We start from the raw sequence: 23,416 nt of genomic DNA, 5'->3' as shown, positions 1-23,416 counted from the left end.
ACCCAAGAAAAATTGCTTAACTGTTCTGGGATTTTGTTTCCTCAGTAGTTTAACAACTGGCTCTCTGAGAAAAACAGTCCTGATTTATAGTGTTTGCCAGTTTCTGTAGTGTAAATACTCTCAACCATGGCCAATTTCAAGCAACTAAAACGACTATGGGACTTAGAGTTGGGAAGAGATGTGCACAGTCACATCTAACAGTCTCAGTAGCTGTTAGAAGCCAGCTCCAGCCCACCACTCGATAGGTTCTCATGGACCCCAAAGACCTGGGGCGTATGTGCCAAAGAATTAATTGGGATAATATATCTAAAGGACTTGATTCTTCTGCTTGCTAAGCTTGAAGAACTTTGCAGGGAGTTGCTTTCTTACTCCACTTCACTGTTGTCTCGCTGACAATACCCTGCTCCTGTCCTCAGCAGGCTTCGAGTTTCATTTTCAGCAAGAACAGAGAGACTTCGATTATCACGGCTCAGGCTGAAAAGCATGGCAGGTGGCGTAAAAAAAGAGACAGGGCCAGTGGGTGTTTTGTTTTGTTTGTTCATTTTAAAGCTTAAGGTAACCTTTGCTTTAATAACCCATGTGGAGAAGATCATTATTTCAACCCTTTCTTTTTCTGCCCTCATCAGTCATTTCTACTTCTGTCAGCAAAGAAAGATCGACTACCAAGAAACATCCATGTCCCAGAGTTATCACTGAAAAGTCTCTTTGAGGTAAGGTGGCTTTTTGAAGCATAGGATTTTCCTTTGGGCTTGGATTTGGGACCTTCTTTTTCAGCTGCCTAACTGCAAATTTGTTATTTATAATACTCTTTTGCCTGGGCCACAACAAATCCAGGTTTTACTGATTTTGAACTTTATGGGTGAAGGAGTTTAATGTTACATGTTGACAGAGTGACTTGCGTGGGTATTCCTGTTGTTTTCTTTTCCAGAAATATGTCTGCATTGGATCGTATGAGAAAATGGAACAGATTCCCAAGTTAGTCCAGTGGCTTATCTCCATTGGTGCAAGTATAGAAACTATAGGACCGTATCCTCTTCACGCACTCATGCGCCTCTGTATCCAAGCAAGTGAGTGTTCTCCCAGCTACACACCCTCCAGGTGCCCTTCCAGCTCTGAGCTCTGGCTGAGCTCCAGTGAAAGCAGAATTTAGCCACTTGAGTGGAGACTGTTCAGATGTTTTGGATATTTAGTGATTGATTATTCAAATGAATGAAGGAAGCGGTGAAACAGCATCGTTTTTATTTCTCCTGGGACCTAGTAGCTACAGGAGACCTGGGTTGAAGGGATTCTGTGTTCCTAGATCCTGGCAGTTGGGTGGAGCCCTGGGGCCCAAGGAATGGGATGAGTGTGCAGCCTTTGCTGGACAGAGCTCCCAGGACAGCTGTGGGTTTCCTCCTCCTGGCAAAGGCAGATGTGGTCTTTGTCCAAGGTTCAAGTTCATTTTGTCTGTAGCCCAGAGGGCCGCCTACGGTGGGGGTAGGGAAACACTGGCTATTGCTGATACAGATTGCTTGTGGTCTTTTAAAGGATTCCTATTTCCGCCCTGGCCGGTTTGGCTCAGCGGTTAGAGCGTTAGCCTGCGGTCTGGAGAGACCCGGGTTCAGTTCCCGCTAAGGGCATGTAACTTGGTTGCAGTTTGTCCCCGGCCCTGGTTGGGTTGTGCGGGTGGCAACCACTCGATGTGTCCCTTTCACGTCGATGTTTCTCTCTCTCTCTCCCCCTCCCACTCTATCTGAACAAAAAATGTAAAAATGTCCTCGGGTGAGGATTAAAAAAAAAAAAAAAGGATTCCTATTTCCATAAAAGTCTTTTTAAAAAAATTACCACACACACACAGACACACAGATACACACACAGACACACAGATACACACACAGACACACACAGAGATGCACGCACAGATGCACACACAGACACACAGAAACAGAAACACAGACACACACACACAGACACAGATGCACACACAGACACACAGAAACACACAGACACACACAGACGCACAGATACACACACAGACACGCTCACAGACGCGCACACACAGACACAGATACACAGACACACACACACAGATGCACACACAGACACACAGATACACACACAGACACACAGATATACACACAGACACAGACGTACAGATACACACAGACACACAGATAGACACACACACACATTTTACACTTTGGACAGGAGCTTGTTTTTATTTTCCAAGCAGATGTGGCATCGTCACTGTTGGATATTTACCCGTATCATTTTAGAGCCAGAGGGGCCAAGAGAACTTGTCTAGACAGTCTTCCTTTTCTAGGCTGTCATCTCCCCAGGAGTGAGGGAGTGGTGCAGGCCAGGAGCTTGCAGACCTGGTCCCCATCTTTGCTTTAGCCAGATTTGCCCTGCCATTATTCATTTTATGTATTGGGGAACCTATAAGAGACTTTATTCTTAAACAAGGATTGATGGATAAAATATCGGATAAAGTTTGATTAAAAGCAATCTAATCCAGTTTTCCCAGTTTCAAATGAGGACTCTGGAACCCAGAGGAGTGTGCTTCTGGTTATGAAAGTCAGAACTTCTTATCCTGTCTACTCTTTAAGGTGGCTCCTGTGGGCATAGGCAGGCATCAATAAAATCAAGTCAAGTTCATCCCTGATTCACTTCTGAGAGGGAAACTCTGACATGGTGACCAGTGGTGTCCACTGAATTGGCAAAAGCATGTGGCTTTCTTCAATCCCAGGAACTACAATGAAAGGAGTCTGGGAAAAGAATTAAAAATATATGTCCTATGGACAGCACTGTGGCAATCTGTGCAGAGATGCTGACTTGATGGGCACGCTTAGGCCCTGCCCAGCTCCTCTGTACCACCAGTGATCATCCCCACGTGCTGAGTGTTGGCGGCCCTGACAGAGAACTGTTTGCCAACAGGCACCACATCCCAGGGAGCTTCTCTCTCGACCTCACATTCTTCCCGGGGGCATCCTATAGGTCTCAGCTGACTGACATGGGGGTATAGAAGGCCAGCCTCTGCCTCCAGGTGGGTCAGCTCTGCAGTGCAGTTCATGCTCCAGAGCTCCCCGTGGCATCAGGCTGGAGTGGTTGCAACTGGGACCACCTCTCTGCTCGCCTCCTTCCCTGTCCTATTCCTTCCTCCCTTACTGTCTCCTGAGCGTCCTCTCTCAGTAAGTCACATGGCCACGAATCTCTGTCTCAGGCTTTGCTTCTAAGGAAGCTGATTTAAGTGTATTGTAACTTTCTAAAACTCATCCCTTTCATTCACAAACCCCTGTGTCTCCCACACTTGTGTGTGGTGAGTGGCAATGTGTATCAGATTCCCCGCTGGGTCCCCTTAGTGTGGTCCGCATCGATCTGCTTTGCTGATTTTCTGTGTGCAGGAAAGAACATCAGTAAGTCATGTTCATACCCTTCAGGGGAAAACCATCTGTTCCGGTGGCTAATGGAGCACCAACCCGAGTGGAAAGGCCGTGTCAACCAAAAGGACAAGGACGGCTGCACCGTCCTGCACATCGTCGCTGCTCACTCGCCGGGGTACCTCATCAAGCGTAAGTGTTGATGCCACGTTGGAGGGTGTGCTGTGGGCTGAAAAACTTCAGAGATCGGAGAACACACCTGACAGGACATTATGTTCTACCTGTTTCTCCTGTGGCAGGCTCAGGGAGGAAAGTTTGCCTTAAATGAGACATGATTGGGAGGACAGGCTTTGTGCAGAAAGAGGTGGGGCGAGAAGAGGAAGAATACCTGGGCTCCGTGTGCTGTTGGCTTCAAATGGCTTCTGTGGGGTCGAATGAGTCAAGGACATGGGCTTTTGGCTGCATTTGTTCCTGCTCTTATCATGTGGTTACTGAGAGTTCTATTTTATGCCATATCTGTGCTCCACCTGAGATAAATTGTGAACCAGACAACAGCCATGGTCCTATCTTCCTGGCACTTAGAAGCTAACACAGGAATTGCATCCTTCCATACCCACTGGTGCCAGACAGGCCACGTGCAAGGGGGGCTGATACATGGGAGGAAGAGCTGGCTCTTTTTTTTTTTAAATGCTCACCAGAGGGTACTTTGCCATTTATCTGCAGATAGAGTGGGAGGGAGAGAGAGAGACAGACAGAAAGAGAGAAACATTGATTGGTTGCCTCCTGCACGACCCCAACCAGGGCCAGGACCAGGACCGAACCACAACTGTGGTACGTGCTGGGATTGAACCCTCGACTCTTTGGTCCACGGCCAAGATGCTCGAACTGCTGAGCCAAACCGGCCAGGGCAAAGTTGGCTCTTTGATGCAGACTACCTTGTTAGCCCGTGAAACAGGAAGACTGTGTGCACTCCCCACAGCTCTGTGAAAAATGGTAGCTGTGATGATATGTGGTAATGGACTTCCAGCCCCAGTGGAAGGGAGGTGCCAGGGAGCAATGGGGAGCTTGTGCCTGGAGTGGCTGCAGCCGGCGCTGAGCATGGGAACCAGGCTGCTGTCTTCTGATGTTGAAATGCTGCGACAGCTCTGATGCAAGAAATGTTGAAAGTCTGGTTTTTAAAAAATATGAAAACTCATGATTATAACATGTTGGCTTGAAATTGAACATGCCAAGGCTGGACTGAACTGGACACAGCTTGAAGTCCTACAGTTGGGGACCTCTAGACTGGTGGTTCCTCCTAGGAAATTGCAGTTTTCTCCTCTCTTCAGTGTGTCTCAGGAGTAGTCCCGTGAGGCTTGTTTCTCTGTTATTATCTCCCACTGACCTGGGTCCCAGTAATCTATGTCTGGGTGTCCTGTGGATTTTTATTTTGAGCTTTATTGAAATATAAATCATATACCATATAGTTAACCTGTTTAAAGTGTACAACTCAGTGCTTTTTTAGTATAATTCACAGAGCTGGGTAACCATTATTACAATTTTAGAACCTTTTCATCACCCCAAAAAGAAACCCACATCCATTAGCAGTTACTCCCCATTTCCCCCTCCCTCTTCAGCCCTAAGTATCTACTGATCTGTTTTCTGTCTCTTTGGATTTGCCTGTTCTGGACACTGAGCACATTGTCATGGTTCATTCATGTTGTAGTGTGTATCAGTATTTCATTTCTTTTTATTGCCAAGTAATATTCCATTGTATGGACATGTCTCATTTGTTTATCCGTTCATCAGTTGGTGGATACTTGGCTCGTTTCCACTTTTCAGCTTATGAATAATGCTATGAACATTTGTGTGTAAGATTTTGTGTTGGAATATATTTTTCTTTTTCTCAGAGAGATACCTAGGAGTGGTATTGCTGGATCCTATGGTAACTCTATGTTTAACCTTTTGAGGAACTGCTGCACTGTTTTCCAAAGTGGTTACACCATTCTACATTTCCACCAGCAATGTGTGAGGGTTCCAGTTTTTCTGTATCCTTGCCCACACTTGTTATTATATATCTTTTTGATGTCCTATATATTTTAGTACATTCTTAAAGACAGTGGTATCCTGGCACATGTTTGACAACTGGATTTTCTCAAAGAAAAGTCCTGAATTATAGTGTTTGCTGATTTCCCTGGTGTAAATATTCCCACTGTGGCTGATTTCAAGCTACCAAGGAGCCGCCATTGACCATGGGGTCATGTGCAGTAGCACGCCATTAAATAGCACCATTTTCACCACACGGATTCATGTTAAGAGAGATGTAAAGAAACCTCATCAAAGAGAATAGCAAAATGTAGAAACATTATTAGGAAGGGATAAGTTTTGTTTTTAATATAATTTATTTGTTTATATTTAAACAATTTAGTTGTAAATTTATATAACTTAGTTGTTCCTGATGACTGTGTTTATCAACTGGCTTGCAACATTCCTAGACATGTAACAGTTGGTCCTTGTGGACTGATCTGAGCTGGTCCAGCACACCATTGGGCCAAAGCTGTCATTAGCCTAGTGACTTGTGGTTCAGATCTGTGCCTCTAATCATTGTGCTGTCCTTAATCATACTGATGGATGTTTAAATGGTTTTGAGTTATTTTGTCCCTGAAAACATTTCTCAGAGAATATTTTTCCAAATGCATCTTTGTGAACTGCTACAAATGTGTATCCATAGGATAATTTCCTAGTTGACAAATTGTTTATTGAAAGAACTTGTACACTTTATTTGGGTAAACTTTAATTTTATTAAGATTTTAAATAGATTACATTAAAAAATCAAAAGGTATGCCCTGGCCAGTTTGGCTCAGCGGTTAGCCTGCAGTCCTGAGAGACCCGGGTTTGGTTCCCGCTAAGGGCGCGTACCTCGGTGGCAGTTTGTCCCCGGCCCTGGTCGGTTGTGCGGGTGGCAGCCACTCGATGTGTTCCTTTCACATCGATGTTTCTCTCTCTCTCTCTGTTCCTCTCTCTCCCTCCCACTCTACCTGAACAAAAAATGGAAAAATGTCCTCGGGTGAGAATAAAAAAAAAAAAAAAAAAAAAAAAATCAAAAGGTACAGCCCTGGCTGCTGTGGCTCAGCAGTTAGAACATTGGCCTGCAGACCTAAGGGTCTTGGGTTCAATTCCCGGTCAAGGGCACGCACCTGGGCTGTAGGTTTGATTTCCAGCCCTGTTAGGGGTTGTGTAGGAGGCAACCAATCAGTGTGTTTCTCTCACACCGATGTTTCTCTCTTTCCTTCTCCCTCCCTTCCACTCTCTCTAAAAAGCAATGGAAAAAATATCCTCGGTTGAGGCTTAACAAACAAATAAAAATCAAAAGGTACGAAAGGTCTACATGGAGAGGCTCTATCCTATGTCAGTCCTTCAGCCACTCAGGAACCAGTATTATCAATATCTTATGTTTTCTTCCACAAATATTTTATGTATGTTTAGGTAAAAGCATATATACAGTTTTAAGATGTTGACATAATGATATGTATTTGGATTTTGAAAGCTATTGCTAGCCTGGACCCCAGAGAGGTTGCCCCAGCCGTGTGTGAGATTATCTCCATCTTGAATATATTTTTGGTACATGGAGAGTCAAGAGCTCTGCATATTCTTTAATGTGGCCCGAATGTCAAATCCCCATTGGAAGTAACTGCAGCATCACAGCCTTAGAAGTCTTCGGTCCTGTTGGCATTTTGGTAGGTGCTAGTTGTTATTACTGTGGTCCCTGGCTCTGGAGCAGTGGTTTTAAAAGTCCAGGGACAGAGTCTCAGGGAATCATCAGAGCCAGGCAGCAGTGGGAACGGTCAAATTGAAAATTTGTGGATGGCTTGGGAGTAGTACAAGCTACAGACACTCAAACTGGTTTAGGCAGGAAAGGGGATTCATTGGTTCATGTGACTGAAGCATTGAGTCCTCCTCTGAATATTTCAGTAAAAGTCCTAGGAAAGAGTCTCAATAATTTGACTTTGGTAACAAACTACCCTCACACCCCCACCATGAACTAATCACTGGAGCCAGAAGGATGGAATGATCTCATTGGCCAGGTTCTGGTCAGGTTTTCACCCCTAGAGCCACGGCTGGGGCAGTGTGGAGGTTGTCATGGTGACAGACCTGTGAGTCTGTCTGGTGTTCACTCCTATCAAATTAGGTAAGCTGGGAATAGGTCAGAGGTGCTTTCCCAAAGGAAAACTGGGGTGTTATTTTCAGGAAAAGGGGGAATGGATGCTAGTCAAATAAAAAAATTATATGTCAGTGGTCTTTAAATTTTGCTTTCTTATCCCCTTAAATAATTTTTAAAACCTGTGTACCTCTTTACATGTTTTTAAGTTGACATCTAGAATTTTTTTACGTGAAAGTTTAAATAATTATAAGGGTAATTTTCAGAATTTTTTACACACTGATAATTTAAAATAAAACTTTGATCTCACTCCTTTACTTGTATATATAATAGACTATAAATACACAACAATTTGATATCCCCTAATATCTATTTTTAAAATTATAGACAAGTTCCTTAGTGGTGAAAAATATCAAATGTGACTTTCTTCTTTTTTGGATTCATAGTTCCAATTTATTTTATGAAAAGAAGTTTGCCCTAATATATTTTATGCTTCAAAGTCTTAATAGTCATTCAGTGATACTGAAAAGGAACAAAAGTATTCATATAACTTTATATTTCAAAAAAATTTAGTGATTGTAATAGTGTAAGGGTTCATTTTTTTGGATTATATTATTTCTAAAATCACTACTCCAGAGATTATCAAAACAACAGAAACATACTAAAAACTAGCCCTGGCCAGTTTGCCTCAGTGGTTAGGGCTTTGACCTGTGGTCCAGAGAGACCTGGGTTCAGCTCCTGCTAAAGGCGTGTACCTCAGTTGCAGTTTGTCCCGGCCCTGGCTGGGTCATGTGGGTGGCAACCACTCGATGTATCCCTTTCACGTCGATGTTTCTCTCTCTCTCTCTCTCTCTCTCTCTCTCTCTCTCTCTTCCTCGCTCTCCCTCCCACTCTATCTGAACAAAAACTGGAAAAAAATGTTCTTGGGTGAGTATAAAGGAAAAAACTTTTATATTGCCTTGGCCAGTGTGGCTCAGTTGCTTGAGCATTGTCCCCTGCACTGAGGGGTTGCCGGTTTGATTCCCAGTCAGGGCACATGCCCTGTGGCAGCCTCGATCCCCAGTAGGGGGCGTGCAGGAGGCTACCGATTGATGTTTTGTTCTCACATCCATGTTTCTCTCTCTCTCTCCCCCTCTCCTTTCCTCTCTCTCTAAAAATCAATAAAAAAAATCTTTAAAAAGAGGATGGATTATAGAGCTTCTTAAAAGGGGCTTGGCAGGCACCTAATTTTCCCTTACGTGATACCCTGGAGATCCAAGTTTTCACCTCATTTGGGACAATACACTATGGTAATTGCGTTAGTTTTCTATGCTGTGTCACAAGCTACCATAAACTAAGTGGTTTAAAACACTACCTCATTTATTAATGTATAATTCAAACATAATTGACATCTTAGTAAACAAACCATTTCATGATATTTTTTACTCTTTGCAAAATGTACTCCTTTTTAGTAAAAAAGAACAAAAATGGCTCAGCTGGTGTGGCTCAGTGGTTGAGCATCCACCCACGCACCAGTAGGTCGCCAGTTCAATTCCCAGTCAGGGCACATGCCCAGCTTGTGGGCCCGATCCCCAGTGGGGGGCATGAAGGAGGCCGCCAGTTGATGTTCTCTCTCATCGATGTTTCTATCTCTCTCTTCCTCTCCCTTCCAAATCTCTCTCTAAAAATCAATAAAGGGGGGAAAAATGGAGATAGATGTAATGCCACCTGGTGGCCAAGTCTAGGATTGCAGCTCAGAATCTCAGACCAGCAGGCTCAGCAAAGGGGAGGGTGGGAGGGAGGTTAGGAGCTTGACTTTGCAGGTACAGTCAGTGTTTTCTGGATTTTCACTTAACTGGAACAATCCTGTATACACCACTTTTCTAGGATATAAAAGCACATTTTGTGGGATATCTAATCTTGAGATTGGAAGTACAGCTCTGGTCTAAACTGAGGATAAAGCTCCAACTGTGAGCATGTATTTCAACTGATAGAGCTAGAGGGACATAGAAACACACACACACACACACACACACACACACACACACACACCCAGAGTCCATTCAGTTTTTTAAAATCTACTTTGTGCGTATTGAAAACTTTGAACTGAAGGCCTATCCAAAGGGTATTTGCTTCCTTCAAAAAGATACCTGTATTAGGAGAAACAATGAGAAATGGCTTTTCGCAATGCCAGCCTTGGCCCTGAGGCTCAGCCAGCCTCTATTGCTGTGTCCCAAGACTTAAAGGGCTATGGAGTCCCACCACATGCCATATACTCACCTGGGACAGCTGTGAGGAAGGTGTCATGAGTCCAGCTTCACAGATGACAAGGCTCAGGATGCTAGAACCTATGCCACTCTCCAGATGAGTGACAGGATGGGAATGGGTTTCCTCTCTCATCCTCCCTTTTAGAAGATGGGCTTCCATGTGACTGAATTTTCTGCTCAGTGCCTCCCAAAGCTTAAATTAGGTATTGACAGGGACTGTGTTCTTGCCTCAAGTTCCAGGCCTTCCTTCAAGTACATGGTTGTGGCAGAATCCAGTTTCTTGTGGTTGTAGGACTGAGGTTCCCGTTTCCTTGCTGGCTGTCAGCCAGAGGCTGCTGTTAGTGTCTACAGACCACACACATAGCTTGTCATGGGGTACCCTCTATCTTTAAAGCCGGTAGGGGAGAATTTGACCTTTAAGTTTCAAATGACTAGGTCAAGCCAACCTGGAAAATACCTCTAACTTAAGGTCAACTGCTTTGGGACTTGAATGACATTTTCAGAGTCTCATCACAGCAGTACCCAGATTAGTATTTGCTTGAAGAACTGGGAGAAGGTGTATATCAGGTGCTGAGAATCTAAGGGGGTGTCTTAGATTCTGCCCACCACTGTGAGATACTTGATGGGGAAGAAAAAAGTGGGACTTTTAAATTTTGCCTTATTTTTGTAAAGTGGAAGAAGAGCAGATGTTACTGGGGAGATGGGAAGGAGAACATCATGAGCAGGACAGTACCTGGAGTACAGGTTTCTGGTCAAGGCAGTGACTTTTAGGAAAGTGTGGGTGTGGAAGTTGGGGATCAGGCATTGATTCCTTGAACTCTCCGTACCTACGGAAGTCTTTATGCCCCAGAGATACACCTGTTCCATTCTGAAAACTTACATCTGTGATTACAGAGACACCTTGATGCTTGGCAAATAGATTTGTCAAAAAAGCAAATGGAACTGGCAGCCAGAGGGTTAGGGGCTGGGAGGGTGGAAACAGTGACAACCAAAAGACCCTGATGAGAGAGCAATTGCCACTTTCTTCTCCTGTCCCCAGACAGGCTTTTTCTTTCTGGAAGAATATTTTGTTTCTTCTCCAGGGAATAAAGAAATCTGAAGTCACAGCTTGCTGTTATCCTTACAGCTGTAACTGTTGCCTAGTAACCAGATTCCCCCTCTCCTTGCTTGTTGCCAAGGAGAGGGGAGAAAGGTATAGAGGAGCGCACTTCTAAACCTCTTAAAAGCTATTGTCCTTCCCACTCCACACAGGACTCCTTGCTTTGGGGAGTTGGGTGGATTGCCCAAGGCCAGCAGTTCAGGTTCCGTAAGCAGAGGGATCTTGGTCCCCTTGCCTCAGGCTACTCGGGCAGGAAACTGGGAGGACGAGCACTCATGGGGACATCTCCTTACGGAAGGAACCATGACAATGTCCCTTTTTCCTTTTGGCCTGCCCTAGGACAAACAGAGGATGTGCAGATGCTTCTGCGCTTTGGGGCAGACCCCACCCTGGTGGATCGACAGTTCAGGACCCCAGTGGATGTCCTGAAGAGGAATAAGAACTTCAAAGCCATTGAGAAAATCAATAGTCACTTGGAGAAACTGGCTGCGTGTTCTAAGGACCTATCAGGTATAGCTTCCAGTGAATTAACTTTCTTTTGGTGTGTGTGTGTGGGGGGGGGGCATGTAAAACTGATTCTGTGATATTAGATACAAATTGGTTTATCTTTTCTTGGTATATGAAGATGGAAATGAGACTCAATCTTTGGAAAACTTGTTTGCATTTTTTTGGAAGATAGAATGAGACAACTCTTATTTAGAGAGCATCTGTGATATTCTGGGAACTTTGCCAGGTTCTCCTTTAGATACGATGGGGATTTTTTTTCCGAATGCATGCACACAGTAAAAAAAAAAATCAGAACAGGAGATAAAAACAATTCCTACTTTTCAGAGACAGCCAATAATGTCAAATACACTTATATTACACTAAATTACACTTATGCACTTGTATATTAACTTATATTTCTATTTCTTGATTTATCAGTTTGGGACAGTATCCATTGACTGACTGCTCTATAAGATCAGGTGCAACAAGTCAGTCCCACTTGTTGAATTTGGTCTAGTAATGTTATTTGTGTCATTTACATCCTGTTCCTTAACTCTAAGTTTTCTGTGCTTCTTATATAGATTGATTCTAAAAGTTGAAAACCAGTGAATGGCATTTTCATGGTAGGATCATTATGTAAACATTACACTTTCTACAACTAGTAGCATAACTGGGTTTATAGAAAAGAATTACCAAATGTCCTAAAAACTTTGCTCTTTAAATATTGCAATAACTATATATGGTGTCGGGTGGGTACTAGACATATTGGGGGGATCACTTTGTATGTTATATACATGTCTAACCACTATGCTGTGCACCTGAAACTAATAGAATATTGAATGTCAATTGCAAACGAAAAGTGAAAATTATTTTTAAAAATGTGACACTTTTTAGGCATCTCAGTTTAATGAATCATACATTATTGCATATATGTGTATATATGCATGTACACATATATACGTTCTAGAGTTTATTTAGACTTTAGTCCCAGCATGTATACATTAAGCTTCTTTTAATTCTGTTACTCATATATGACTCTTGTCGCTCATGTCTGTTTTGATTTCTCCCTGGTCCAGCTAGAGCACCAACTTATGTAAGTTTTTTTTATTTTTAATCTTTACCCGAGGATATTTTTCTCTTTGTCATCAGATAGAATGGGAGGGAGGGAGAGAGAGAGAGAGACAGACAGACAGAGAGAAACATCGATGTAATAGAGCCACATTGACTGGTTGCCTCCCATATGACCTGACCAGGGCTGGGCTGAACTGCATTTGAGGTACATGCCCTTGACCAGAATCAAACCCACGACTCTTTGGTTGGCTCTAACCGCTGAGCCAAACCGGCCAGGGCTCATGTAAGTTTTTAATGGAGGAGACATGGGTAGGAGACTTATGGAGTTTCGAAGTCTTTATTTTATCCTTTATTGGTTGATAATATGTCTGAATATAGGCATTGTATTTCATTGATTCCAAGTTACCCCCTGTTCCCGCCATTTTAACATCTTTGAAATTGGAATGTGTTTCATCATCACTGATATACCCCAGTTTAATGGTACATTAAATTGAGAAATTGAAACTTTCTTTGCCAATGAACTTCCAAGTTTTAAAATAACAGCAAAAAGCAACCACCATTTAATGGTAGAAAATGGTTTCTTTGCCAACTTAATGCTTATTAATTCTAATATTAATTCTAATATTAATTCTTAGAATACTATGTGGATATATATATCAATATCACATTTTATTTAGTGTTATAGACGTTAGCATAAGTCATTCATTTTAATTTAGTTTTTAAAAGTTTTGATATTTTTGGTTTCCTCGTATAATAGAATTTTTGAATTTCTGCTGATCTTAAAAACATCTCATCCATTAAGATAGGGTCTCGCTCTTCCTTCCTCTCTGCTCCTTTACCAGCTAATTCTGGTTCAGGTTTGGAACCGAGAGAAGAGACTTGGAATTGCAGCTGGTTGCTTTTTTACTTATTAGGACTCAACTGCACTTGCTTGGCTGAAAATTACATGCAGGAAGAACGTAGCCTATTCCAGGCCTGCCCTTGGGCTGACTGGGTAGTCTGTGATGGCAGGGGATGGATGCAGTCAAGCCTAAAGTCCCCAATACTCATTGGTAAACTTATTGGGTATCTGATTACTTTAAAGTTTTTCAGACCATTGACCAGGTTAGGGAAACACTGAGTCAAAAGAAGCAAAAGAAACTGACAAAAATCAGAAAAGCGGAGGATGACAATTATCAGGAAGACTTAGCAAGTGATAGTGTCTGTGGATAGGGTCGCTTTTGCATCTGGGTGAAAAATAAAGCCTGAGAAACAGAGGGTCTTGCTTAAGATTTTCTGCTGTTCTCTAAACCAGAGCTTCCCGACAGGAACAGGAATCACTAGGGGGCCTGTTAAAATGCTGATTTTCCTTCATCAGGTTCAGGGCCTCATTCAAGATTCTCACTAGCTGCCAGGGGAAGCCAGAGCCCACTTTTAGGAGCAAGGCTTCATTCCTGAGGAGTTAGGATTATGTAACTGTCTTACCTGCCCTTTACCACCAGGTGGCAGCATGTCCACCTTCTCTGGCAGCTCAACTCTTTGCTTAGGACCTAGAGCAAGGTTGATTGATCGATCTCTCATGCACTAATGCATGGCTTTTAAGTGAGAACAAATCCAGCACTTTGAAGCTTTTCTTTCTGGTCCTCCCCGGTAAGCCAGCTGCTTTCTGCTCTGTGCTCCTGCAGGCATCTCTAGAACAGCACTGGAGGATACTGGAAACTTCTCTCTGTGTGTTGGTTTTCCTGCCCCGTTTTCGGTAATGCAGGGATGCAGTATTTCCTTAAGGGATGTCCATGATACTTTTTAAATTTTATTATAAGAGTAATATATTCTTATTTTAAAAATGAAAACTACAAAATATAGGAAAAGAAAACAAGAAAATATTAATTCTCCATAAACCAACCTATACCTGCAAATTAATATATTTGTGACTTAGTTATTTAGTCTCCTTTTATGCATTTACATTTATACGTTTTTACATTTTCTTTTATAAAAAATGAGGTGATTATGCCCTGGCCGGTTTGGCTCAGCAGTTAGAGCATCAGCCTGTGGCTCAGCAGTTAGAGCATCAGAGAATCCCGGTTTCAGTTCCCGCTAAGGGCATGTACCTTGGTTGCAGTTTGTTCTTGGCCTCGGTTGGGGTTGTGTGGGTGGCAACCATTCCATGTGTCTCTCTCGCATCGATGTTTCTCTCTCTCTCTCTTCCTCCCTCTCTCCCTCCTGCTCTATCTGAAGATAAATGCAAAAGTGTCCTCGGGTGAGGATTAAGAAAAAAAAAAATGAGGTGATTACATTTAAATTGATAAAATGTGTATAATAAACCATACCAGTTTGTGTGATAAAACTTACCAGTTTTGTCTTTTATAGCTTGAAAGAAAGATTTAGGGGAAAAGTGAAATCTTTTTGAAATGATTTATTTCTGTTTTCTAACACTTCTGTGCCCTGTTGTAACTTCAGAAGATCCATTTTAGTTTTCTTTTTTTTTTTTTATCCTCACCCAAGGACATTTTTCCATTTTTTTTTGTTCAGACAGAGTGGGAGGGAGAGAGACAAAGAGAGAGAGAGAGAGAAACATCGATGTGAAAGGGACACATCGAGTAGCTGCCTCCCGCATGACCCAACCAGGTCCGGGGACAAACCGCAACCGAGGGACATGCCCCTAGCAGGAACCAAACCTGGGCCTCTTTGGACCGCAGGCTGACACTCTAACCACTGAGCAAAACTGGCCAGGGCTCATTTTTTTTATTTTATTTCAAATCTGCTAATATATATTTACTAAACATGATTATTGTAGCAGGTTTGTAAAATATGATTTTGCATAAAAACAAACATTTATTGTAATCTCACTTTGGCATATTTTTACCCAGTCTCTTTATTATTGTTTAGTACTAACATAGTCACTTAAAAGAAAGTGATTATAATGTATAAGCAACTTTATATTCTGATGTTTCTTTAGTCTCTTATTAAGCTTATAGAAAAATTTAAAAAATCCCAGACAAGTTTGGAGTAATAAACACATGACCCACACCTCCCAGGGATACTGTTGCCAGTGCCTCAGCATCGTTCCCTTTGGCATTTTTACAGTGTTTAGCTCCTTCTCTGGTTTCTTTCCTGATGTCTAGAGCTGTCTCTGATCTGTAACTGTTTTCTTAACTACCCTGAACCATACAACCCCGCATTTATCATACAACGGCATCTAATTATCTCTGTTGTCAAACTTGGTATGTTTCTGTTCAGCTTCAGGTGACTTTTATACTAAATTAATTCCTCTGGTGGAAGAATGATGTCCCCTAAAAGCTGGTCATGGCAAGAGGCAGGGAGGCAGGTTTCTCTCTGGTCCGTGGGCCGACGCTCTAACCGCTGAGCCAAACCGGCCAGGGCAGGAGGCAGGTTTCCATCTGCTCAGTAGTGAAGGAAGCTCTTTTCCCAAGGGTCCTATTTTTCTGTATTGTGAGTTTGCAGTTTTCTGTGTCTTCCTGGGATTTTAGGATGAAGGTGGGAGCTGAGTTCAGGAGTGCTAGTCAGTCACAGCTCCAGCTCACACATTTTCTGTCTCAGAGTGGGCTTCTAGCTTAGGGGGTGGAGGTCTCCCTTTGCCAAATGGTTTCCATTTCTTTTTCTTTAGAGCAGTGATTCTCAACCTTCCTAATGCTGCGACTCTTTAATACAGTTCCTCCTGTTGTATGTGGGCGTATCTGCATGTGGGCGGACCCGCCTGGAGACGGACAGAGGAGCGGTGTCTCGGTTCCTAAGACCATCGGAAATACGTGTTTTTCGATGGTCTTAGGCCACTCCTATGAAGAGATCGTTCAACCCCCAAAGGGGTTGTGACCCACAGGTTGAGAACTGCTGCTCTAGAAGATAGTGCTAGAGTTGTCTTGTTTTGTCTGGTACCTGAGGTCTCTTGATTAGAGGGCAATGGGTGTTTGCCCCAGAAAGTGTGTGTGTGTGTGTGTGTGTGTGTGTGTGTGTGTGTGTGTGTGAGATTCTGGTATTCTGATTTGATTTGTTAAAGGTGATCAGCTGTGTATCAGAAGGTACAGCAGATAATATCAGAGCTCTGCTTGGATTGATCCCCTTTTTCCACTCTTGTGCCTTCACTCTGAAAAATTAGCACCTAAAGCTTGTTCTTAACAGTCTTTGGGCTCATGGAACCTGTTTTGCTCGTCCTTCAAACCAGAAGTGCCTGGGAATTTACATCCTCCCTCCCAAAGCAACCTGTAGCTGGTGACAGACGAGAGAATTGAAGGCTTGTTTTCCTGGCCTTGCATGGGGACAGCTGTGAGAAGCCACTTACTCCAGAACTCCGCTGTGAGATCAGGAGAGGCCACCCTCTGTGGGACTTGGCCTGAGCTCAGACCCTGGCCACTCCCTCACTGGTCTCCTCCTTGATAAACTACTTGAACAGAAATCCTGACTCAGGGCCTGCTACTAGAAACCTGACTGAAGATAGGGTGCTTTTTACTTTTTCCCCATTTTAATAGTCGATCTCTTTCAAAGAGCTCCGACTCTGCTAGAATGTGACGCTGAACTTTTGTTGATCTCCTGGCAGCATGATGGTGACTGTGCTGTGGGCCAGGCCCTTTCATTGGGTGTGAAAACACGTGTCCAGTTTTGCTCCCTGAGTTGTTCAGTAAGATTCCATTTTTTTTTATCTTCACCTGAGGATATTTTCTCATTTATTTTCAGATAGAGTGGGAAAGAGAAAGAGAGAGAAAGAGGGACATCGAAGTGAGAGAGAGAAACATCGATGTGAGAGGAACACATTGATTGGTTGCTTCCCACACAACCCTGACCAGGGCCTGGGACTGAACCGCAACTGAGGTACGTGCCCTTGACTTGGATTGAACCTGACTCTTTGGTCTGCCAGCTGAGCCACTGGCCAGAGTGGTAAGATTCCATTTTAACTGAGTGGTTTTGAGTATATAATCTGATACCCAGTAATTAACATTTGCCCTTTTCAACATTTCATCAGTGGGTGTTTTCTAGTCATAACTACTTTCTCAAATAAATTGAACCAGGGGGCATAGCATTCTCTTCTTTGGCCAGAGAGATGACTCCTTATTTTTGGCTTTTTCTGCTTACCAATAAGGCACGCAGATGGCGGTCATGCATAGTCCCCCCTTATCTGTAGTGGATGCCTGAAACTGCGGATAATCCCAAACCCTAAATATACTGTTTTTTTCTTGTACGTACATACCTCTGACAAAGTTTAATTTATAAACTAGGCATAGTAAAGAGATGAGCAATAATAATGCAAAAGGACAGTTATAACAATATATCATAATAGAAGTTATGTGCATGTGGATACTTTCTCTGAAGCAGACGGCTACTAAGTGACTAACGGGCAGGTGGCATATCCAGTGCAGAGAGCTGGACAAGGGATGATTCATGTCCTGGGTGGGAGGGAGTGGGTGGTGTGAGATATTGTCATGGCACTCAGAGCAGCGTGCAACAAAAGCTATGAATTGTTTATTTCTGGAATTTTTCATCTAGTATTTTTAGATCGGGGTTAACTGGAGATAACTGAAACTGTGGAAAATGAAATCATGGGGAAGGGGGGACGGCTGTAGTTGTACATTGCCGTGGCACTAAGTCATCCTCCTTCTGTCACTTTCCTGAACTGTTCTGTCAGTTACCTACTGCTGCTTCACAGACCACCCCGAAACTGACTGGCTTAAAACAAGAAACACATGTTTAGCTCATGACCCTGCAGGTCAGTGGTTCAGGCTGGGCTGTTCTCATAGCCTTAACTGAACTCCTTTATGTGTCTGTAGTCTTTCTGATCTTGGCCAGGCTCTTTAACATCTGTGAGGCCTCAGTTTGGACAACTGGACTGATTTCACTATGCTCTATACTGTCTCATTCCCCAGAAGACCAGCCTGGGCCCTTTCACATGGTGGAGGCCAGGGTCCCAAGAGAGTGAAGAGAACGAAAGGCCTCTGGAAGCCTAGGCTCAGATCCAGCACAGAAGTCACATCCTCTGCATTCTAATGGTCATAACTAGTCATGAAGCTAGGCCAGAATCAGGGGTGGTGGAGGGGAACAGGCTTCACCTCTTGATGGGAGGAGTTACAAGGTCACATGGCAATGCATGTAGGTACTTGGAGGAGGTGCAGAAGCTGTGCTCTCTGTATTTGGAAGCATCACCTGGTGGTGTTTTGCAGGACTGAGCAATGGTGATGGATCCGTTAGTGAGAGCGACATTTTCCGGAAGGCCTCTGCACAGCTGGTGAAGTACATGAACTCAGGAAACCGGTTATTGCCTAAAAACTTTATGAAGCAAGATGTAGTTCAGAGGTTCTTGCGCCTCCTTTCTTCTCTGCAAGGTAATTTTTCTCACAAATTCAATTGTGTGAAAGGTTATTTATGCTCATTAAAACTTTTTGAATACCTTTTAGAAATGGATTTAAAAACAATGATCTACATGTAACACAGTCAAACAGCAGTTATCTATCAGTGAAAAGTCTGTCATACACCTGTGAACACCCGTCCTTCAATCCCATTCCCAATGCAACCTCCATAACTAGTTTTTCATGTATCCTCTTAGAATTACTTTTTGCCTAGACTATCCTTCTAAAAACACCACAGATGTTTCTCTCTTCTATAGATATTGCCTGACGTCGGGGCATATCGTTATTGTAGAATTGAGTTAATTTCTTTCCATTATGGGGAAATAAGGAAAGTACCAGAAAAGAACTTTAGATGGCAAACTTTAGATAATTAGGGGAGATTCTAGAAATCCTTAGTAGGTGAAATTTAGTTCTTAACATCAGTATTCAGCATGGTCTATAAAGCATTCACTTGGACCATTCATTCGTACGGCTGAGGTTTCTCGATTCCACAGAGAATACAGGAAGGCATGGCCGGGGCCCCATGTGCTCTTCAGGGTATACAGTATTTAGGGCTTGGAGTTTTGAATCTTAATACTGCCACTTACCAGATCTGAGACCCTGGGCCAACCACTTAACTTCCTTACACTTCAGTTTCTCCCTCTTGGCCTTGGCCAGAGCCTTAACCTCCTGAGATGAGGGATGTCCAGTGGCCCACACACAGAATGCGGTGGGTGGAGGCGAGGTAAAGTTGCCAGAATGATCTTTCTTTCTTGGATACGAGTGGGTCAGAGGTAAACAGCACACCCAAGACTCTGAATGGGCTGCCTTGTGTTGGACCTAGTAGACATAGGCCATTTTGTGCAGTTGTTGCTAGGGAGCCTTTGGCTTTTGGACTTGATCTTATCTGGCCCATGACCCATGAAGACTGTCCTCCTTTAATCTTAGGGTTTTGAAAATAAAATATTGGTTTTTGGTAAACATCTCCTAAGGGGCCACAGGATGGGAAAGCTACTCCTAGACTGTCATTCCGGTCTGATGGTCTGTGCTCCTGTGTTTTCTCTGCTTCTCTGGGGGGATTGTGTATGTTGGTGTGGTTCCTTTTTCTCTCACTTGGGTTCGGTTACTCTGTTTCTTTCTGTTCCTATCTTTCCTGAAGGTCTTCTCGCAGCTCTATTCTAGCAGCTTTAATCCATCTTATTCTTGAATATTTTTCCTCTGTACTTTCCCTCTTTCTTTCCTTAATTGACCACAGTATAGGATGTTTAGAACTGTGTTAGAAGTAGCAGGTAGACTCAAATGGGCTTACATCAGCAAAAAAGTGACATTTTTGACAGTCATAATAGGAGTATGAGGCTGGCTTCAGGGATCTAACCAATGTCAGCAGGACCCAGTGTTTCCCACCTTTCAACCCACCTGCCCTTTGGTTGGCTTTCATCTCAGACTCTGTGGAGACAGGATCCAGGCGTCTAACCACTAACTTTGTCCGGAGTTTCTGGAATCTGTGGCCCCATCTCTCTTCCAGTTGTTTGAACAAAAGTCCTTCACTTTTGGTTACAATGTGAACCTCTGAACCAATACTTGTGGTCAAAAGGATGGAGAGTCCACCTTGGCTTACCAAGCCTATGCTGCCCCCATCTCTGCCTCGTGGAATGGACAGTGCTGGTGAGTGGGAGCATGTGCACCAGAAGACAAGAGCATAGATTCTGGAGCACACAAATTACATGTCTGTGATGAAAGTCTGTGTTTCACATTTTTTTTTTAATCCTCACCTGAGGATATTTTTCTATTTTATCATCAGACAGAATAGGAGGGAGGGAGAGAGAGGGAGAAAAAAGGAGAGAGAGAGAGAGAGAGAGAGAGAGAGAGAGAGAGAGAGAGAAATATCGACAAGAGAGAGACACATTGACTGGCTGCCTCCTGCACAACCCCGACCAGGGCTGAGGACGAACCGCAACCGAGGGATGTGCCCTTGACCGGAATCGAACCCGAGGTTCTTTGGTCTGTGGGCTGATGCTTAAATCGCTGAGCCAAATTGGCCAGGGCTGTATTTTACACTTTTGTTTTGCTGATTCCTGTTATGATAGGATAGCCTATATTGAAGTTTTCTTCTTGTCTTCAAATGAACTTTTTAAATATTAAAAATAATATTTATTTTAGAAAACTTAGAAAAAGATGGGAAGCAAAAACTAGCAAGTGCAAATCAAAATGCTCTTATTTAGGTAACCCTGATTTCTTCCCTTCTTTTCCTTCCTGCTTTTCTTACTGGTAGAATTGCCAGAAAAAATACAGAATGTCAGTTGAATTATAATTTCAGATAAACAGTGAATAAATACATAAGTAGTATAAGTATACAATGAATAGTATAAGTATGTCCTTAATATTGCACGAGACATACTAATGCTGAACATTTGTTTGTTGTTGATCTGAAATTCAAATGTAACTGGTTTCTTATATTTTTATTTGCTGACCCTGCAATGTACTTACTAAGGATCTCTTTGAAAAGTTTTTCACTCTTAAGAGACACCAGCCTCATGAACTGGGATAACCATTATCCTGTCCCTAGACATCCAAGATCAAATGGAAACTCTTAGGTTTCACAGTACAAAATTAGGAATTGGGGGTTAAATCATCCTCTTACCATTACCCTATAACTCTTGACTTTTAAATTATTCTCTAGTGTCTTTCTGTATTTCAGTGTTCTTAAGCAAGACAAACTCTTTATATTATGCAGAATTTAAGCTGGGCTCTTGCCCTTCTATCTCAATAGACTGCCCTAACTCAAGTATTCTTTCTCAAGATGCAGGCAGCATTCTGCTCTCCTCCTGGACCAGGTCTACCCTCCTTAGGGTATTTCTAACCTTCCGAAGAAGCGTTGCAAGTAATTCATTTCTTGTTGATAGTTTCTCCAGTTCTTTAAAACTACTGATGAATAACTTGTGCTTAATTACATATATTGGTGATAAGTTGTAGTTGGGAACAAAAACCATATGAACCTTTTCTGGAGTGTGCTGTATTTTTATTTTTGAAAGAAATTCCTCCCGATCTGGTCTGTGACATTAATCGCGACTGTGCCAACACCTTCATCAAGATTTTGCTGGAAAAACAGAAATGGCCGGAAGTGCTTCTGCTGCTGACCCGCAAAGTGAGCGGAGAGCCACCGCTCGGAGACGGCCTCATCAAAGACTGCAACTTCGCGGACCTCGACCTCTGCTCCATCATCCCCCTGCTCAGCGCCTGGGACCAGCGCCGGGTACAGCTCCTGGGCCGCCTGATAGACAGTGGAGGTGAGGATGCCGAGATGCTAAGCACTGGGGAGTTCCTCCCACGGGAGCTCAGGCCACTGCCGTTCATGGCGTTTTTCACCTGGTTTGGGAGACTCCTTTAAATTCTGCCTCCTTCTCTTCCTCCATATCTTCTCATCTTGAAACAGTGAGGCCTGTCAGTGGGTGTTGCCCTATACGATTTCTGCGAATTACAGTTTTGAGAAATCTCAGGTACGTGGTGGGAGAGGGTCCTTGGTCCCGGCTCAGCCCACGGTGGCACTTCCTCCTGGCCTCTGGCTGGACTTATCCCCGCACTGCATGTGCTGCGTGGGGCCTCGCCAACTCTGGGCGTTCTTTTCTAATCAACACATTGGGGTTTGAGATGCTTGCTTTTAAAAAAAACAGTCAAATGATGGGTGGGTGGAAACACCTGCCGCTTTAATCAGCACAATAGCACTTGGCTCGATGTTCGTCTGGAGAGTGCAGCTTCTTGGTGGGTTGGGTTTTATTTTAAAACAAGTTTGGAAACACCAACCTCCTCCCAGCCTCCCCACCCCCACCACTAATGCCATTGCTAGCTGTGTGGCCGTGGGCGTGCTGTTTGTGCCTTCATCTCCATACAACAGGAACGATAATGGTCCCTCTGTCTTTGGGATGTTTTGAATGTTAAGTGAGTTCACGGAGTGGTTCTTGGAAGAGCACCTTGGCTGCGGGTTTTCTATTTGCTTTGCCGTTTAAGGGGAGTGATGCCACACTGGTCCTCAGCCCTCACAGTGCCAAACAAAGCCCTTAGGCACTGGCTCCACCCACAGGTTCCAGGAGGTGGATGGAATGCCTCCTAGAGTTTATTTCTTCAAACCTGTTCCTTGTAGGGAGTCTTGCTCCCTTTGCCCAGAAACGATGGCTGTGATGGAATTCCAGTTTTATTCCTGATTCCCCCAAGCACGGATGGAGCACTACCTGGGGGTCAGGTGCTAGGGCCCAAGTACAAAGTGAGTGCATGGCTGCTGGAGGCATGTGCCAGAGGGCTGCAGATCCATAGTGCATGGAGGTCGGGGAGACTGCAGTGCAGAGGGGAAGTGTGGACTGAGCTAAAGGAAGGTATGTGGGGGCTGGAGAGGCATCAGGGAGGATTGCAATCGAGGGTAGAGAGCATTCTTGGGAAGATGCTTCGTAGAAACAAAGGGTGGAAGTGGTGCTAATGTCCTGATCACCGTCTGTGCAGGAGGTATGGTGGCAGGCAGCACTGGGGAGTCGGCCGTTTGCAGGCCCTGTCCCTCCTCCCAGCAGTGCTAATGCTGGGGTCTGTGTCCTGTGCTGGGACGACGGGGGGAGCTAGAGAGGCAGGAGAGACAAGGCCCATGAACAGGGCACTTGAAGGAGTTGGGTTTTCACTCTTAGGATGCTGGGAAGCCTTGGCCTCCCAGGAGGTGGTAGGGG

At 43.7% G+C, this 23,416-nt stretch overlaps 1 protein-coding gene across 2 annotated transcripts in view; it reads left to right on the top strand.

Annotated features, from left to right (window-relative positions):
- Positions 1-23,416, top strand: part of TRANK1 (tetratricopeptide repeat and ankyrin repeat containing 1) — a 72,531-nt gene that overhangs the window by 11,914 nt on the left and 37,201 nt on the right. Inside the window, exons 5-10 of one of the 2 annotated variants that reach the window (XM_036267297.1) lie at positions 627-710; positions 929-1,067; positions 3,420-3,551; positions 11,182-11,352; positions 18,546-18,707; positions 21,743-21,997. In XM_036267297.1, coding sequence (XP_036123190.1) covers positions 627-710; positions 929-1,067; positions 3,420-3,551; positions 11,182-11,352; positions 18,546-18,707; positions 21,743-21,997 — 943 coding nt within the window. Of the gene's footprint in view, positions 1-626; positions 711-928; positions 1,068-3,419; positions 3,552-6,778; positions 7,076-11,181; positions 11,353-18,545; positions 18,708-21,742; positions 21,998-23,416 lie in introns of those variants that run through there. The other variant, XM_036267298.1, reaches the window with a different exon arrangement.

Source organism: Molossus molossus, unplaced genomic scaffold, assembly GCF_014108415.1.
Source record: "Molossus molossus isolate mMolMol1 unplaced genomic scaffold, mMolMol1.p scaffold_m16_p_18, whole genome shotgun sequence".
In the NCBI taxonomy this organism is placed as follows: Eukaryota; Metazoa; Chordata; class Mammalia; order Chiroptera; family Molossidae; genus Molossus; species Molossus molossus.
Note: the sequence above shows the minus strand (reverse complement) of the source record. Positions and strands in the feature narration are given on the sequence as shown.